Raw genomic sequence first — 17,938 nt, 5'->3', positions numbered from 1 at the left:
GCCTATAAATCCCTTCACATTTTCAATGCAGATACAGATTCTGTCATGTAACCTCTACAGTTCTTCACAAATGAAGGCCTCCCCTCATCACTCCTGGAAAGTTCCGCTCTAATCTGATGCTTTTGGTGCTGGCAACACTCTCCCCCACAGGCGTACAGGCCTTGCTCGGGGTGTATACCATCCTGTTCAGCCAAGCGCAAAAGGTCTTTCAAGAGCGAGCTACACGTCTCACAGGGCTGGGCCTCCTGGACGGACGGGCCTGGCTTTGGAGTCCTGACCTGTGATGCTCCTACAGAAACACTGTGCCCTGAAGGGGCCTCCTCATCCCGGGCTCCATGCCAGCAACCTGTAAACAGAGAAATGCTGGTCAACCGCACGCTGACCTTGTTGGGACGAGGCAGCCTCCTCGGGAATGTGTGTCGGACACGCCCACAGATGAGGCCAGGGGACTGCTCACGGGCCAGGGGGACTTGAGACAGTGAGGCCTTCTGTGCAGAGCTCACCCTGGCCAGCGCCCATGACGGGACAGCCCTGACTCTGGGCAAGGACACCAGGGAGAGGTGAGTGCAGGGAGGAGAGGCGGACTCCCTAACTCTCCCTCTGCAAATGACTTTCAACAAGGCCATGGCTGCCGGTGACTGGTGAGCCCTGGGTAGAAGACTGTGTCCACACCCAGAAATGTTCAAGGACCATTTAAGGGTATGTGCAGACTTGCAGGCGATCTTAAGCATAGTTGAAGTCTTGGAGAGCCCTTCAAGGAGGCAACAGAAGGGAATGCGTGACAGGTGAAGGACACAGAAAGGAGCACATGGGGGACACCAAGAGCTGGAAGTCAGAGTAGAAATAACAATGCGGAAGAAAGGGTGCACATGAGGTGTGGACACTGACCCTGGATCAAAAGTGGGGGACACCAGACAGTTTCCCAATGTGATTTGAATCCAGCTTCAACATATACCCTCACAGCTCTGATGCACTAGGCCCACGTCTGGCTGAGCATGTCCTGTCCAGCCCTCAGGCACACAGGGCCATCCCTCTTACTGAAGGTGACCAGCTACGTGCGACCCGGCAGAGATCAGAGCTCGGGGAAAGATGGCGCATGCCCACAACAACCCAACCCATGCCTTCCTACATTCCAGAATTACCAGAGCTTCAGAAGAGGGTCCTGCAAAATCAAGCCAGGGGTCTGCACAAGTAATGACCGTATTTGTGGCTGAGATTCCTGGCACGTGGAGGCCCCCAGAATCATAAAGAGAGGGGATGACCTCGGGCACAGAAGTTGCACTCATCTCGAGAGAGTAACAAGACAAGGGACAGGAGAGGCCACGGCAGTGTCCCTGACAGACTTTATGATTTCTGACTCCTAAGCCATACTTTTTGAGACTTCAGGGCAGTGGAGAACGGGGCGCGTGGGGAAAGGTGGTACAGGGCTCACAGCCCAGCCGTGCACCCACAACAAACGTGCCAGGAAAGGAAACAGCACCCAGAGCCTTGACAAGATAAGCCCCGATGAGCCCTGGAGGGAGAGGGGGACAGAGCAACGCCCAGCTCAGGAGCACATCTGAGGGCCTTACCTAGTCATGCGCGAAGTGCAAAGCTCTCCAGCATCACACAGCAGTACAGGCATCAGAGTCTCATCGAGGAGGCCCCACTCCCCCTGGGAGAAACCTCCGGCAGAGACCACACAGCCCTCGGCAATCGCGCCAGTTCAGTCCATGCAACCTCTGCGTCTAGGGTCTTCAGTCCTCCCCCCTCCGTCCCAAAGCGGAAGAGGTGCCGGGCCGGCTGGCACTGGGCCCGCTCACTCCCCCCCACTGTGTCCGGCACAAAGTAAACAGGTGGAAAGGGAACAGGAAAGCAACTGCTAAGCTCTGGGCCAAGCACGGGGGAGCCCCACCCCTTGGGGGTCTCGCAGATCTGGCCTCGCAGACAGCCAAAGTCCGAGTCATCTGTCTGCCATAAATGACCAGCACAGGACCTAGAGCCAACCACTCACACTCCTCCTAGGCTGCTCGTCACTGTATGGACTGTACCTCCTGCACGTCTCCCGTCCCTCCCCTGATGTACCTATTCCCACCCGCTCTGGTTCGCGCTCCGTGCATTTCCATGCTATGGTTAAGAGGCCACTCGGCACGTGACATCCAGACAGTGCACGACAAACGCACTCAGCAGTTTTCTTCCCCAGATCACCAGTCTCCTAGGACCAGAAAGCACCTGGCCCTGCTCCTTGCTTCACCCTTACCCTTCAAGGTCTACATGAGGACCACAGACCCTCAGCCTCTCATCCTTCTGTGCCACAAACGCTGTCCATTCTCTCCACTCAGAGCCCAGCTATGCGGAGACCTTCACCTCGATCGTTTCAACATTCTGGATTCTGTGCCAGGACACCCCTCCGAATCCTACCCCATCTGTTCTCAGACAGGAAGCGATCCATATACTCCAGCACCGAATCTAGACCCTGAGTCTGGTGAAACCACAGGCCTTCCAGACCCAGGGAAGCAGAACAGTAGGGGCAGAGTCTCAGGAGAACGGGAGTGGCGCTGGGAAGTGGGGTTCCTGGGCTCCAAACTAGGAGGGGCTGTGATGGGTCCAAAAGGAGCCCTACCAGACTTCCTTGAGGAGCAGTCTAGGATGTCACAGAAATGTTCACAGGGGCGCCTGGGGGACTCAGTCAGTTAAGTGTCCGACTTCAGCTCAGGTCATGATCTTGTGGTGAGTTCGAGCTCCTGTGCTGACAGCTCAGAGCCTGGAGCCTGCTTCAGATTCTGTGTCTCCCTCTCTCTTTGCCCCACCCCTGCTCATGCTCTGTGTGTGTGTGTCTCTCTTCAAAATAAATAAACATTAAAAAAAATTAAAGAAATGTTTACAAACCCATTCTTTCAAAATGTGTGAATCACAGCAAATTTCTAAAGGACACACCAATCATACATCATGGTGCCAACTAGGGACCATGAAGGCTGGGACACCCCTCACATACCTCTGCAGGTGCCAGAAGCATTCCTGCCGATGCCACGGGGCCCTAGGAGAGGGAGGCCAAGAGTAAGAGGTAAACAGGACAGGATTCTACAGCCTGGGTTACACTGCAGCCTCTGCCCTGCCCTGGAGCAAGCTGACCTGAGCCAGAGGGTCTAAGTGCAGCTCCCGGTAGCTAAAAGCTGTCTCTTACCTGCTCTGTGAATCTGAGGAAGAACTGAACCTCCTTAAATCTCAACGCCTTATCTGTAAGACGTAGATAAGAAAAGGGCTGATGTTGGTATCAAATATAAGTAATACATGCTATGTATGAACTGTATGCGCCACATGATAAAGTTCCGGACGCGTGTCCAATACAAATGAGGAAGCATCGGGGCGCCTGGGTGGTGCAGTCGGTTAAGCGTCCGACTTCAGCCAGGTCACGATCTCGCGGTCCGTGAGTTCGAGCCCCGCGTCAGGCTCTGGGCTGATGGCTCAGAGCCTGGAGCCTGTTTCCGATTCTGTGTCTCCCTCTCTCTCTGCCCCTCCCCCGTTCATGCTCTGTCTCTCTCTGTCCCAAAAATAAATAAACGTTGAAAAAAAAATTAACAAAAAAAAAACAACAAATGAGGAAGCAGGGTTTGAAACGTTTTTAAAAATATTTTTTAGGGACACCTGGGTGGCTCAGTCGGTTAAGCACTGGACTTCAGCTCAGGTCATGATCTCACGGTTTGTGGGTTCTAGTCCCACGTCGGGCTCCATGCTGACAGATCAGAGCCTGGAGCCTGCTTCAGATTCTGTGTCTCCCTCTCTCTCTGCCCCTCCCCTGCTCACACTCTCTCTCTCTCAAAAATAAACATTAAAAAAAATTTTTTTTTACTTTAAATGTATTTTAAATGTTCATTTATTTTTTGAGAGAGAGAGAGAGAGAGAGAGAGAGAGAGAGAGAGAGAGAGAGAGAGAGAATGAATATGAATCCCAAGCAGGCTCCTCACTGTTAGCGCAGAGCCTGACACGGGGCTCAAACGCATGAACCAGGAGCTCGTGACCTGAGCAGATATCAAGAGTCAGACGCTTAATGGATTGAGCCACCCAGGTGCCCCGGGTTTGAAACTGTAAATGCTCCTACTTTTAAAGGTTTCAAGAGGACGCCACATATAGTTTTCCACTGTAAGCAAATACACATAAACGAACATTTCAGCCAATCATAAACGGTTTGCACATCCAAATATGGATATGAATACGTTTCTAAGCGGCCCTCTATGGACATCTTACGGGGGGATACTGGTTACCTGGTGTCTAAATCAATAGCTATTTCATACCTACTTACGTGAATGAGTTGTCTGGAGGAGCTAAGCAGGCACGTAAGCCACCTGCCTGCTCCCTAATCCTCTCAGGGATGAACTTGACGGGGGGGTCCTCGACTATAGCAGTGGACCATTCCTCTTGCCTGGACAGGCGAGGGCGGCCCGGCAGGGGCAGGGCCCGCCCCAGGCCCCAGCTCCGCTAACCTAGCTTTCATTCCACAGGAAGTGACCCGGAGAGTATGGTGACCTGCAGGGCAGAGTCTACACAAGCTCACACTTTTGTGTCTACACACACAACTTCTGAACCACCCCACCTACTACAGACACAGTCCAGAATTCCTCCTAGGGCAAATCCGCTCCCTCGTGAAGAACGCATGGAGGCCCAACTCCTTCGTCTCATCCAGTGTCAGCCCCTCCCTCCTTCCCCAGAGCCCTTCGGAACCCTAACACTCACCCTCCTCATCCGGATACCCAGCACCACGAGGACGCCGCCGGAAGTCCCGCCCCAGGCAGTGCGCACGCGCACAAGCGTGTCCGCATTCATTGGCTCACTTGGTCGCCACCGCGCGGCGCCTTCTGGGTAGTGTAGTTTGGGAGCCCGTGGAGCGCGCTGCCTCAGAATGAAGGTCCTCCCAGACTTTGGGGATGAAGAGCCAGAACGTGAGCGGCGCCGGGAAATGGAGCTCCGGGGCTGTAAACTGGGAACGGCGGCAATGGGGCTGTAAGGAGCCCTACCGGATGTCCTTGGGATGCAGTCTAGGACGTCACAGATATGTTTACAAACCCATTCTTTCCAATTGTGTGAATCGGAGCAAATTTCCAAAGGGTATACATACAGTGGACACCGTATACCATCGTGTCACTTGGCGTCCGCTCGTCCTGGTCAGTTCTCTTGTCAATACACGTAGACTGAAACTTTGGAGTCATGTTTATGGCCTTCAGTAGGTGTGGTCAGGGACAATAAGAAAACACCCCAGACATGGTCATGACAGGAAAGTGAGAAGAGAGATATCAGGAGAGGCACTGGTTAGAAAGGGTGACGCTGTACCTCCTTTCCACTGAAAACATCTTTCCTACCTGTATATCAGTGATTGTGTTCCAAGATAGTAAGAAACATTATTATTCATATAATACTTATTACTCCGTATGTGGAATATGTTTCTCTCCTTTTAAAGTCTGAAGCTAGGGGCGCCTGGGTGGCTCAGTCCGGTTGTGTCTGACTTAGGTTCAGGTCATGATCTCGCATTCTTTGAGTTCCAGCCCCGCGGCAGGCTCCGACCCTGGAGCCTGCTTCAGATTCTGTCTGTCTGTCTGTCTGTCTGTCTCTCTCTCTCTCTGCCCTTCCCCTGCTCATGCTCTGTCTCTGTCCCAAGAATAAACATTAAAAAATAATAATAAAGTCTAAAACTTATCTGAAGAGAAAAGCGACTTATCATACTACATTTCTTGCCAGGACAGGGTGTTCTATTCTAATAGTCCAACCATATGGCAAAGGGAGCAACTTATTACCGTTGTAAAGGTTTAGGAATCCATGATCCTTTATCCCTGTTGCTAAGAGATTTATCATATCCGATGTAATTGCTGCCCCAGTATCAGCAATGGGAGTCGAGATGATCTCTGCAAAACACCTGTGATATAGTAGTTACTGAAAGCTATTAATAATGATTACTTTTCAAAGAAATCTAGTATAAATAGTTATAGAGAAAATGATCTGTGACAGGTGAAAAAATGTTAGGATCTCAGTGAAGATTGAGCCAGAGGCAGTGAAGTTGGAGAAGTCAGAGAATGAAGCTGAACCCACAGCTGTGCTGAAACCTGGACCACACTCAGGGTTTGATCTCCAAAATGCGGCTCTTTTTGAAATTTGAAAACATGAACAGCTTGGTAGTAGAAATAATTACGGTTTCTGGAAATATAAAAATGAATAGGGAAGCTGTATTGTCATGTGCTGCTCTAACAAATATTCAGTAATCACCATTTGGGTTTTAGACACAAGAGCAGATACATAGGACGTGGGGAATAGGGTTGCTCTGTGTATGCTGTGCATGTCCTGTATTAAATGACTTTGTTCTGGGTCCTGTATTTATCTTGTAAAGAGATCATAAATCCTATATTTGGGTTGTTGTTTTGTTTTTTTTTTTAATACAAGAAGTGGCATTTAGAGCTATGTCTCTCCTACTCTACTTAGCAATGAAAACACAAAATGACAGCACTTGTTGAAAATCAACCCCCCCACAAATAAAGGACACCAGTCTTATGGTTCTTTATATATTTTGGATATTAACTCGTGTGTGTGTGTGTGTGTGTGTGTGTGTGTGTGTGTATGGCAAATATTTTCTCTCAGTCCATAGGTTGCCTTTTTGTTTCCTTTGTTGTGCAGAAACTTTTTAGTTTAATGTAGTCCCACTTATTTTTGCTTTTGTTTCCTGTGTTATATATATATATATATATATATATATATATATATATATATAAAATATATATATATTTCTAATACCAATGTCATGGAGCTTTCTCTTTATGTTTTCTTATAACTTTACTGTTTCAGATCTTCTGTTTAAGTCTTTAATTCATTTTGAATTGATTCTGGATATGGTGTAAGATATGGGTCCAATTTAATTTTTTCATGTGGATATCCAATTTTTCCAACATCATTTAATAAAGAGTCTATCCTTTCCCCCACTGGATATTCTTGGTGCCTGTCAAAAATCAGTTGACTTCATTTGTGTGGGTTTACTTCTAGACTCTCTCCTCTGTTTCACTGGTCTATGCGTCTGTTTTTATGCCAGTGCTTTATTGGTTTGATTAGTATAACTTTGTAGTGTAGTAGAAGGCAGGAAGTTTATAGCCTGTAGCTTTGTTCTCCTTTCTCAAATTGAGGTAAGTGTCTTTTGTGGTTCCATCAAAATTTTAGGATTTTTAAAAAAATTTCTGTGAAGAGTGTCATTGGAATTTTGATAGGGATTGCATTCAATCTGTAGATTACTCTGGGTAGAATGGACATTTTAACAAATTGATTCTTCCAATCAACAAACATGGGATATCTTTCCATATATTTGTGCCTGTGGCTTCTTTCATCAATATTTTATAGTTTTCAGTGTTCAGATCTTTCACCTCTTTTGTTAAATTTATTCTGAAATATTTTATTCTTTGTGTTGCTATTGTGAAGGGGATTGTTTTAATATCTTTTCTAGATAATTTATTGTTAGAGTTAAAAATGCAGATTTTGTATGTTGATTTTGTATTCCTAAACTTTACTGAATTCATTTATTAGTTTTTACAGTTTGTTTTGGTACAGCCTTTCAAGTTTTCTACATTTAAGATCAGTTCATCTGCAAACAGAGACATTATTCCTTCCTTTCCATTTTGGATGCCTTTCAATTATTTTTCTTGCCTAATTGCTCTGGTTAGGACTTGCAGTACAATGCTAAATAAAAGTAGAGAGTGTCTTGTTTGTAATCTTAAAGGAAAAGCTTTTGGCTTTTCAACATGGAGTATGATGTTACCTATGTGTTTTTAGTATATGTCTTTTTTTTTATATTAAGGTAAATTTCTTATCTACTTAATTTGTCACAAATTTTTATCATGAAAGGATGAAGTTTGTCAAAAGCTCTTTCTGCATTGAGATGAGCCTATGATTTTTATCCTTTGTTAATGTGGAGTATTACATTTACTGCTTTATAGAAGTTGAGGCATCCTTGTACCCCAGGGATAAATCCAATTTAATCATAATGTATAATTCTTTTAAGGTGCTGCTGAATTTGGTTTGCTAGCATTTTGTTGAGGAGTTCTGCATTTATATTCATTAGTCTCCAAATATTTAAAGTTAAGAGTAACTTCTGCCTGAGTTGTTGAATTGCTATATTGTCCCCCTGAAACTAACACTGTATGTTAACTACACTGGAATTTTAAAAAAATGTTTTAATTGAACAGAGAGGGGCACCTGGGTGGCTCAGTCAGTTAAGCGTCCAACTTCGACTCAGGTTATGATCTCATGGTTCTTGAGTTTGAACCCCGCATTGGGCTTTGTGCTGACAGTTCAGAGCCTGGAGCCTGCTTCAGATTCTGTGTTTCCTTCTCTCTCTGACCCTCTGCTGCTCATACTCTGTCTCTCAAAAATAAACATTAAAAAAATTTTAATTGAACAGAGAAAGTTCTGCCTGGAAGTAGAAGATGGAAGTGAATGTTGTTACCAAAAGTGTTGGTTTGTGAGGGATTTATTCTTGCCAGCTTCAACCGTACTCAAGGGGCAAAAATTAAGGCCTGAACTCAATCTTATCCTCAGCATATGACTGGACAGATATTCCCCCAGTGGATCATAGAGGAAGGATTTTAGGAACCAAAAAAGTAAATCCATTATAAATCCATTATAAAATTTACGATATAAACCACTTAAAAGTATTTTTTAGAATTGATTAAAAGTTATAAGGTATGCATATAAATTTTATTCAAAAATAAAAAGGACAACAGTAGAGTCATAGAAGTTAATGAGGATTTCAACTCGAAATAACTATAGGGGCACCTGGGTGACTTAGTCTGTTAAGTGTCCAACTCTTGATTTCGTTTGACTCAGGTCATGATCTCACGTTTTGTGAGATTGGGTCCCATGTCTGGCTCTGCACTGACAGTGTGGAGCCTGCTTGGGATTCTCTCTCCCTCTCTCTCTCTCTGCCCCTCCCCCGCTTGCAATCTCTCTCATATTGGAAATCAGTTTGGGGCGCCTGGGTGGCTCGTCGGTTGAGCGTCCGACTTTGGCTCAGGTCATGATCTCACGGTCCGTGAGTTCGAGCCCCGTGTCAGGCTCTGTGCTGACAGCTCAGAGCCTGGAGCCTGCTTCCGATTCTGTGTCTCCCTCTCTCTCTGGCCCTCCCCTGCTCATGTTCTGTCTCTCTCTGTCGCAAAAATAAATAAAAACATTAAAAAAAAAAATTAAAAAAAAAAAAAAAAGGAAATCAGTTTGGCCAATTCGTAAAAAGTTAAACATTCATCAATGATCAACACTCCACTCTCAGGTATTTACTTATATATGAATGTTCCCAGTTCTTTTGGTAATTGGAATCACTGGAAGCAACCTACATGTCCATTAATAGATAAACACACTGTGGCACATACGCCCAATGGACTATGACTCAGCAATAAAGAGGAATGAATGCAATAGGGATAAATCTCTAAACAGCCACACAAGGATATACTTTGGGATTCCTTTTATGTAAAAATGTAAGGAAAAGCAGTCACATAACAGTATACTGCAGGATTCCAAGAACATAAAAATTAAAGAAATGCAAATTAGTTTATAATGACATAAATCAAATTAACAGATTCTCCCACATTCATTGCACTCATAAGGCATTTCTCCATTGTTGGAAATCTGCCAATGTTTAACAAGGCCAGAGATGTAGGTAGAGATGTCCGCACATTCGCAGTTCTCATAAGGACTCACATCAGTGTGAACTCTCTGTTGTGTAATGAGACTGGAGTTGTAACACAAAAATTTCCCACATTAGCTGCACTAATAAGGCCTTTCTCTGCTGTGATTTGTCTGACGTCTAATGAGTTTGGAGTTGCAACTAAAGGATTTCCTACGTTGCTGCACGCATCAGGCCTTTCTCTAGTGTGAGTTCTCTGGTGTCTAAGGAGTGTGAAGCGGTACCTAAAGAACTTCCCACATTTACCACACTCATAAGGCCTCTCTCCAGTGTGGACTCTCTGATGAATAATGAGCGAGGAGCTGTCCATAAAGAATTTGCCACATTCTCTGCACTCATAAGCCCTTATTCCAGTGTGGATTTTCTGGTGCTCAACAAGTTTATGTTTGCGGCTGAAAGCTTTCCCACATTCGCTGCACTTATAAGGTCGCTCTCCGGTGTGGATTTTCTGGTGTTCAACAACTTTGTCTTTGCGGCTGAAGGCTTTCCCACATTCTCTGCATTCATAAGGCTTTTCACCGCTGTGGATTTTCTGATGCTCAACAAGTTTATGTTTGCGGGTAAAGGCTTTCCCACATTCAAGGCACTCATATGGCCTCTCTCCAGTGTGAACTCTCTGATGTCTAATGAGCGTAGAGCGATTCCTAAAAAATTTTCCACATTCACTGCAACCATAAGGCCTTTCTCCTGTGTGGATTTTCTGGTGACCAACAAGTTGGGACAGTCTAAGGAAAGCCTTCCCACACTGGCTGCACTCAAAAGGCCTCGGCCTGGCGTGAATACCCTGGTGGTCACCAAGGCCAGGTATCCGTGTAAGACATCCTCCACATTTTGGGTTCTCATAAAACTGACCTTCATCGTGGCCTTTCTGGTGCTGATGGAGGTGGGACTTTCTAAGGAAGGCCTTCCCACACTCTCTGTACTCATGACGCTTTTCTCCAGTGTGGATTTTCTCATGGTCAACAAGTATATGTTTATGACTGAAGATTTTCCCACACTGAGTACATTTATAATAATTCTGTTCATTTTGAAAGTCCTCTCCACCAGCTGTGCCCCAGTGTGGCCGTCCAACAAGCTGAGGAACCTGCTGTTGGAGAAGGCCTGAGCTGGCTGGGAAGTCCTTCCCATCTTCACTGCACATAAAGGTCGTCTCTGCCATGTGACCTCTGCAGTTCTTCACAAATGAAGACCTCCCTTCGTCACTCCTGGAAAGTTCCGCTCTAATCTGATGCTTTTGGTGCTGGCAACACTCTCCCCCACAGGCGTACAGGCCTTGCTCGGGGTGTATACCGTCCTGTTCAGCCAAGCGCAAAAGGTCTTTCAAGAGTGAGCTACACGTCTCACAGGGCTGGGCCTCCTGGACGGACGGGCCTGGCTTTGGAGTCCTGACCTGTGATGCTCCTACAGAAACACTGTGCCCTGAAGGGGCCTCCTCATCCCGGGCTCCATGCCAGCAACCTGTAAACAGAGAAATGCTGGTCAACTGCACGCTGACCTTGTTGGGACGAGGCAGCCTCCTCGGGAATGTGTGTTGGACACGCCCATGGATGAGGCCAGGGGACTGCTCACGGGCCAGGGGAACTTGAGACGGTGAAAGGAAGGCCTTCTGTGCAGAGCTCACCCTGGCCGGCGCCCATGATGGGACAGCCCTGCCTCTGGGGAAGGATACCAGGGCGGGGTGAGTTCAGGGAGGAGAGGTGGACTCCCTAACTCTCCCTCTGCAAATGACTTTCAACAAGGCCACGGCTGCCGGTGACTGGTGAGCACTGGGTAGAAGACTGAGTTCACACCTAGAAATGTGTGCTTGCAACACAGCAGCTGGTGTTTAGAGACTATTTAAAGATAGGTGCAGCCATCACAATACCTCAAGGGTAGGTCATATGTCAAGTGTACTGCAAAGGGAGCAGAAGTGAAAGGATAATGGAGGGAAGCCACAAAAGTGGGGGAGCTGGGAAGTGCAAGGTTAGAAATGATGACAGGAAAAAACAGGTAGAAATAAGGTATGACCACGCTCCCTGGCATCACACGATGGTAAAGCCAGCTGTGACAACACACCCATTCCCAACTCTGCAGCCCCAGGGCCATTTCCTGTAGCTGGTGATGGAGTAAGGTCCATGCTGTCAGGCACTAAGGCCCCTCCACCTCTTCAAGATGAGCACTTACATGGGACCTGGAACGGGCCACCCTAGATGAAACACAGGAAGACAGAGTAGACTGCACGACCCCCAGAGTCAGTGATCCAACACATGACATCCCACATTCTAAAACCAAAAGAACCTCAGAGGAGGGTCTCACAGAACCAGCGGTCTCTACGAGTAGAGAGCACGTTGGTGGCTGGAAGTTCCAACACAGGGGTGCCCCTAAGAAACGTCAGCAAGGAGGGGAAGGCCTTGAGTACAGAGGCTCCGTGCTTCTGAACAGAATAACCTGACCAGGGACAAGCAAGGCCACTGGGATTTCTCAGACAAGCTTGGAGCAGAGGTGCACGCAGCCCGGACCTGGCCCCCTTAAACCTGTGGTTGTGGGAAAGTCAGAGCTCCTGACCCCGAGGGAAGGGGAAAGCCGGAGCTAAGCCCTGGACGCTGGAGTGGGTGTGAGGGCCTTACCTAGTGATGACAAAAGTGCAAAGGTCTCCAGCATCACACTGTGGTACAGGCGTCTCTGAGCCTCATCGAGGAGCCCCCACTCCTCCTGGGAGAAGCGCACGGCCACGTCTGTAAAAACCACAAACCCCTGCCAAAACAGGGAGGCTTCAATCGATGTGCAGCTTCTCTTTCCGGAATGTTCATACCGCCACCTCCTTCCATCCCCTCCTTGCCCTTGTCCTCCACCCCGACTTCCCAGTGTGGAGGAGATACAGGGTCTGGTGGCACTGGCGCTTCCCTTCTCCTCACTGCCACTGATTGCTGTGTCCAGAAAAACACAAGCGAGGAGGGTGCAGGAAAGCCCCGCCCAGGCTCTGGGCGCGCAGTGGGGGCTCTCTGTCTCTTTCAGCAGTAAATTATGCTGAGGTCCCCCAGATCCTACGTCCCGGCCAACACAACTTGAACTTACCTCTCCCACATAAGCGCCCCTCCTCCTCCTCACCTGCCCATCATTCTTGGTCTGAACCTCTCTCCATATCTGGTCCCTCCACTTCTGCAACTTGGTTACTGAGACCGCAGCCCACTCTGTGGGTAATTTCTGTGCCTTCCCAACACACCGCTGTTGCACATAGAATCCAGGCAGAAGTGTGCAAGTGGAATCAGCATCCTATTTTGCCCCGTCCTGCCCCAGAAACCCAAGTTCCCCGGTGCCAGGGTCCTTTTGTGGTTCTCCCCACGTGCCACCCGTGTCATACTCCCCCTCCCAAACCTAACGTGAGCACCTCACAGACTCCCAGCCCTCTGCTGCATCATCACTACCCTGCTGTCCTACAAGCAGTCACAGCCTGCCTTTACCTGACCCGCATGTGAAGTCCAGCGACACTGAACTCCGCACCCAAGGCCCAGCAATGCTCCTGGCTGCTTCGTTTTAACCTCAACTAACCCACCAGGTCTATCAGCCTCAACGAAGCAACACAGGCCTGACCCAAAGTCACCACCAAACACTGAGGACTCCATGGAAAGATCATGCGCCCTGGCCTGAGCTTACTAACACCTGACCTCCTTCGTGGAGATGCTTCAACACCTACTGCACACCCCTGACCCCTCGGAAGCCTTCAGACTCCTCACCTGTATCCCACACGGGCACGCCCCCCACAGCTACTCTGCTTTTTCGTCTGCCTTTGTGACGTCCACCACCACCAACCAGGCTCCCAGAAGAGATTCGAATCTCCTTCTTCCCCTTCCTGCCTCCACAACCTAACGACGGCCCCTCTGGAAACTAATGCCCGGCTATACCGCAGTGCACATGCCGGCCACTGTCTCTGGCTGTCTGCAACCTGGAAGCCTCCCCTGAACTCCAGACCTGTGCGTCCGACTGCCAAGTGGGTGCCTCTAGTCGGGAGTCTCTGGACCATGTGACATCAGTGGCAAAACCTGACTTCCTATTCCAACTGACTACTGACTTCCCCGTCTCAACTGACAGGACATCCATTCTTCCAGAGAAAGCCAAAATCCTTGGGGCTGCCCCTGACGCCCCCTTCCATCTCGTCCCCCCACACCCTTGCTCGCCACATCACTGAACGTGGGCTACTCCGTCTGGAACACATCCAGAAGGCAGCTGGTCCTCCACCTCCACAACCACCAGCCCTGTGCAGCCATCAGCAGAGGTCACCTGCGCAGTCCCAGGAGGCCCCCCACTATCCCCACCTTCGTCGAGGCCCTCCCGCACACTGCAGCTGCACACAGCCTGTGAAGATCAGGTCACCTGGCTCCTCCGCTCAGAACCTTCTCCTACTTCCTTCAGATTAAAGGCTCACCACCTCAGGCTGTAACTGTGGACCTGGTAACTGTGTGCCCCCCAACACTGCGCCCGCTGCCCCATATTCCCACTGTAGGTAAGAGCCTCGCAGTTCCCTGATCATTCCAATTCACTCTCACGCCCATCACTTGAACATTCTGGATCCTGTGCCCAGGACACCCTTCCACATCTTACCCCATTGGTTGTCACAAATGGGCAATGCTCCATAGAATCCAGGGATGAGTTCAAGACCCTGGGCTTTGATGAGACCACAGGGACTTTAGACCCAAGGGAGGGAGAACAGGTGAGCAATCTCAGGACACCATCATTCTTTATATGGGAGTGGCAAAACCATCAGGGGGACAACTGGGGTGTCCTCCAACTGTCACATCCTCCATGCACCTGTACAGGATCCATAAGCATTTCTGCAAATGCCATGGGAACCTGTGGGAAGAGGGAGGCCATGAGAAAGGGGCAACCATGGTAGGCAACCAACAGACTGAACTGGACCCCCACTACCCCTGCCCTGCCCTGGAGCAAAGTGCTCCCAGCCTGATAACCTAAGCTCTCAGCCCCTCTGACGTCAGTGCCGCTCTTATCAGCGATGTGGTTCTGTAGGAGGAATGAACGTCCCGAGCCTCAATTCCTGGCCCCCACCTCACAGAGCTGATAACAGTATTAAACAGAACTGATGCACACTAACTACCCACAGAGTTAACAAGCCTGTATGTTTCCATTGCAAATAAAGGACAGGGTTCATAAAATTTGGATTAGTGTTATCTCTGCTTGCGATTTTCAAAAGATGTGTTATACAACGTTCTGTTGCTAGCAAATACCACAGATAAATTAACTTTGCAATTTTCATAAAGTGTTGTTGCTTTTCATTTATCGAATGCATTCATTTCTAGTTTCCATGTGTACATATTTACGTAAATGTTGGTTAGCTGACGTCTCAATAAATGTTTCATACGTTCCGAATTTAATGAGTTGTAGGGAGAGTCTGAGCGGGCAGCTCAGCTACTCTTCCTTTCAGCAAACAAGCCTACCTGCTGCGTGGCCCCCTGCAGGGCGCTGGCAGGACCCCTTGACTGGAGCACTCCTGCCTTCCTCTTGCCCCCAAGGGTGGAGGTGGTGAGAGAGCAGTGTCCTCATCTGGGACCCAATTGCTCCACAAATCTGGCTATTTCTTTGTCCCACAGGGACTGTCTCCCAGGATCACCTGACCTACAGGACTGAGAGTCTCTACCTCCGTCTCCACCCAGGCCAACAAACTTACCATATCCAGGCATTCTTTTCTAGACCCAGGTCAGAATACCTTCTACATCAGGTACGCTCCTTTAGGGAGGGAGCATCAGGGATGCTGAATCCCCCGGGGCACTCCACGTCTCAGCCCTCCTGACGCTCACTGCAGAGCCCACCAGTAATAACGACCTTAAGACCCCCTCCTTGGGCGGGTCCTCAGGCCAGGCTCTGGAGCAGTGCACACCCTCCACACCTCGGACAGCTCCAGCCCAGCTCCCTTCCCCGTCCTCCAGACCCTCACTTCTACAGACCCACGTCATGTCTCCACCCTCAGATATCTCAGCATCAACATGTCCAAACCGAACTCACGATCTCCCCGAAACCTGCCCGCTGGGCTCGCTTCCCCACCTCTGTTCTCTCAGATGATCAGGCAAGGAAGCCCTGACCTGGTCCTTCACTCCCCACTTGTGCTCACAGCTACAGGCGACGCAGCAGGAAACCCCGTCGGCTCTGTTGCCCGACTCTTGCAGAATCTCCTCGCATCTCCCTCCACGGCCACCGCCCGGGCCCAACCTCCACCATGACTGCCCGGGGTGGTTCCTCAGCAGCCCCCCGGCCTGCTCTCCCCTATCCTAACCTATCTCTGGGCGCGCACCTCCCACCCCCGCCCTGGACCCCTGACCCCGGAAGATCCCAGCCGCGCACGCCGCCCCTGCAGGCGACACTCCGCCCCGGCCCCTGGGCCCCCGACCCCGACTCAGGAGGCCCTGCGGGCCCTCCTACGCCCCACCGCAGGGGCGGGACCGGGACCCCGAGCCAGGACGCCCTCTGCTCCCGCCCCGGGGGCCTGACTGCGGGGAGCCGAGCGGGCGGGGAGAGGAGGGGCGGGGCGGGCGGCCGAGGGCCCGGGGGTCGCAGCACCCACCTGCGCCGGCTTCACCGGCGCGGCCTCGGCCTCCGACCAGTGGGAAGAGCGGGGCGGGACGCGGCGGGCGACCGGGCGGGGGCGAGGGCGCCTCGCAGCCGCCACTGCTGCGGGAACAGGCCCTCTTTTCGCGCTTTCCATTCACGTCGGTCGGGACTGAGGTTTCCGGACGCACTAAGCCACGGAACAGTCCCGGGAACCACAGAGAACTCAGACACCACAAAGGCGCCCCCGGAAGTCCCGCCCCCAGGAGACGCGCGCACTCGAAAACGGCCCTTGGCTACGCCGCACGGGCTTCCGGGTAATGTAGTTTCAACGCCGTTATTGCGCGGATTCAGGACGTAGGTCGTTCCCGACAGATTAAAGGCCCTGAAAGAGTATGAGGAGCTCTGGGAAATGGAGTTCCGTGTTCTTCAGGGGCTGGGGCTTGCTGCTTCTTAAAGGGCGATACCCAGCTGTCCTCGGAGTGCAGCGTAGGGCGACTCAGAAATGTCCAGGGCCCTGTTGTTTCAGACTCCGTGAATCACAGCACATTCCCAAAAGGCTGCACATAGGAAGGGACACAGCATGCCGTAAAGTTCCTCGGCGTCCCCTCGTAGCTCTCAGTTACCTTGTTGCTTGCAAGGGACGTGTACACTGACTCTTTGGAGTTCCTTTTATAGCCTTTAACAGTTTCAATAAGAAAGCTTTCAGACAGGACTGTGATGGGGAAGTTGGAGGAGGGGTGTCAGGAGGCACTGAGGTAGTTAGAAAGAGTGACGATGGGGGCGCCTGGGTGGCTCAGTCGGTTAAGCGTCCGACCACGGCTCAGGTCATGATCTCACTGTTTGTGGGTTTGAGCCCCACGTGGGGTTCTGTGCTGACAGCTCAGAACCTGGAGCCTGCTTCAGATTCTGTCTCTCTCGCTCTCTCTGCCCCTCCCCCCACTCATTCTCTGTCTCTCTCTGTCAAAAAATGAATAAGCATTAAAAAAAAAAATTAAAGAAAGGAGGACGATGTGCCTCTAATTCCCACAGAAGGCATTTGTCCTGCCTGTATAGTCAGTGATGGTGTTCCAGTACTTTTATTCAGATATTATTGTATTTCTGAGATACGTTACATTTCTTTTTTTTTTTTTTTTCAACGTTTATTTATTTTTGGGACAGAGAGAGACAGAGCATGAACGGGCGAGGGGCAGAGAGAGAGGGAGACACAGAATCGGAAACAGGCTCCAGGCTCTGAGCCATCAGCCCAGAGCCCGACGCGGGGCTCGAACTCACGGACCGCGAGATCGTGACCTGGCTGAAGTCGGACGCTTAACCGACTGCGCCACCCAGGCGCCCCACGTTACATTTCTTTTAAGATCTGAAACTTATCTGAAAAGAGAAAGACTTAGCACGTGCCAACTTCTGCCTGAACAGTGTGTGCCTTCTTGACAAGTTGATCGTGCGTGCAAAGGGGCGTCTTATCCCTGAGATGAAGATTTGAGTATCCACAATCTCATCTATTTGCTGGGAAGTGAGTATCATTTCATCTGTAATTGCAGCAGTAGTGAATGCACATGGGGTTGATATTATCTCTGGAAAAACACTTGTGAAATGGATATTACTGAATGCTATTAAAAATGGTTTTGTAATTTTTCAAGGAGAGTGGCAAAAATCATTCTAGAGAAATATATCTGAGACAAGTGGGGGAGAAAGTTAAGATCTCAGTGAAGTTTGAGCAGG

The 17,938-nt window shown here is 49.7% G+C and overlaps 1 protein-coding gene and 1 long non-coding RNA gene across 2 annotated transcripts; both read right to left on the bottom strand.

The window, feature by feature from the left end:
• Positions 1 to 222: 222 nt before the first annotated feature.
• On the bottom strand, positions 223 to 4,676 carry LOC115502326. The gene is made up of 3 exons (XR_003965055.1): positions 4,280 to 4,676; positions 3,164 to 3,216; positions 223 to 346 (listed from the first exon to the last, which is right to left on the bottom strand). It is a non-coding gene; the product is annotated as an uncharacterized LOC115502326 (long non-coding RNA).
• Positions 4,677 to 9,445: 4,769 nt separating this feature from the next.
• Positions 9,446 to 16,480, bottom strand: LOC115502285 (zinc finger protein 547-like). Its single transcript, XM_030297536.2, has 4 exons — positions 16,233 to 16,480; positions 14,261 to 14,509; positions 12,289 to 12,415; positions 9,446 to 11,140 (listed from the first exon to the last, which is right to left on the bottom strand). The coding sequence occupies exons 2-4, from the start codon at positions 14,291 to 14,293 to the stop codon at positions 9,693 to 9,695; spliced, it is 1,608 nt and encodes a 535-aa protein (XP_030153396.1). The 5' UTR covers positions 14,294 to 14,509; positions 16,233 to 16,480; the 3' UTR covers positions 9,446 to 9,692.
• Positions 16,481 to 17,938: the final 1,458 nt, after the last annotated feature.

This window comes from Lynx canadensis, chromosome E2 (assembly GCF_007474595.2).
Source record: "Lynx canadensis isolate LIC74 chromosome E2, mLynCan4.pri.v2, whole genome shotgun sequence".
Classification (NCBI taxonomy): domain Eukaryota; kingdom Metazoa; phylum Chordata; class Mammalia; order Carnivora; family Felidae; genus Lynx; species Lynx canadensis.
Note: the sequence above shows the minus strand (reverse complement) of the source record. Positions and strands in the feature narration are given on the sequence as shown.

Coding starts and splice junctions, on each gene's coding strand:
- LOC115502285 (XM_030297536.2), bottom strand. CDS start 14,293: ATGGAGCATTGCCCATTTGTGACAACCAATGGG. Junction 12,416..14,260: donor CATTTGTGACAACCAATGGG/GTAAGATGTGGA, acceptor CTGTTTTGGCAG/GGGTTTGTGGTTTTTACAGA. Junction 11,141..12,288: donor TGCACTTTTGTCATCACTAG/GTAAGGCCCTCA, acceptor CTCTGTTTACAG/GTTGCTGGCATGGAGCCCGG.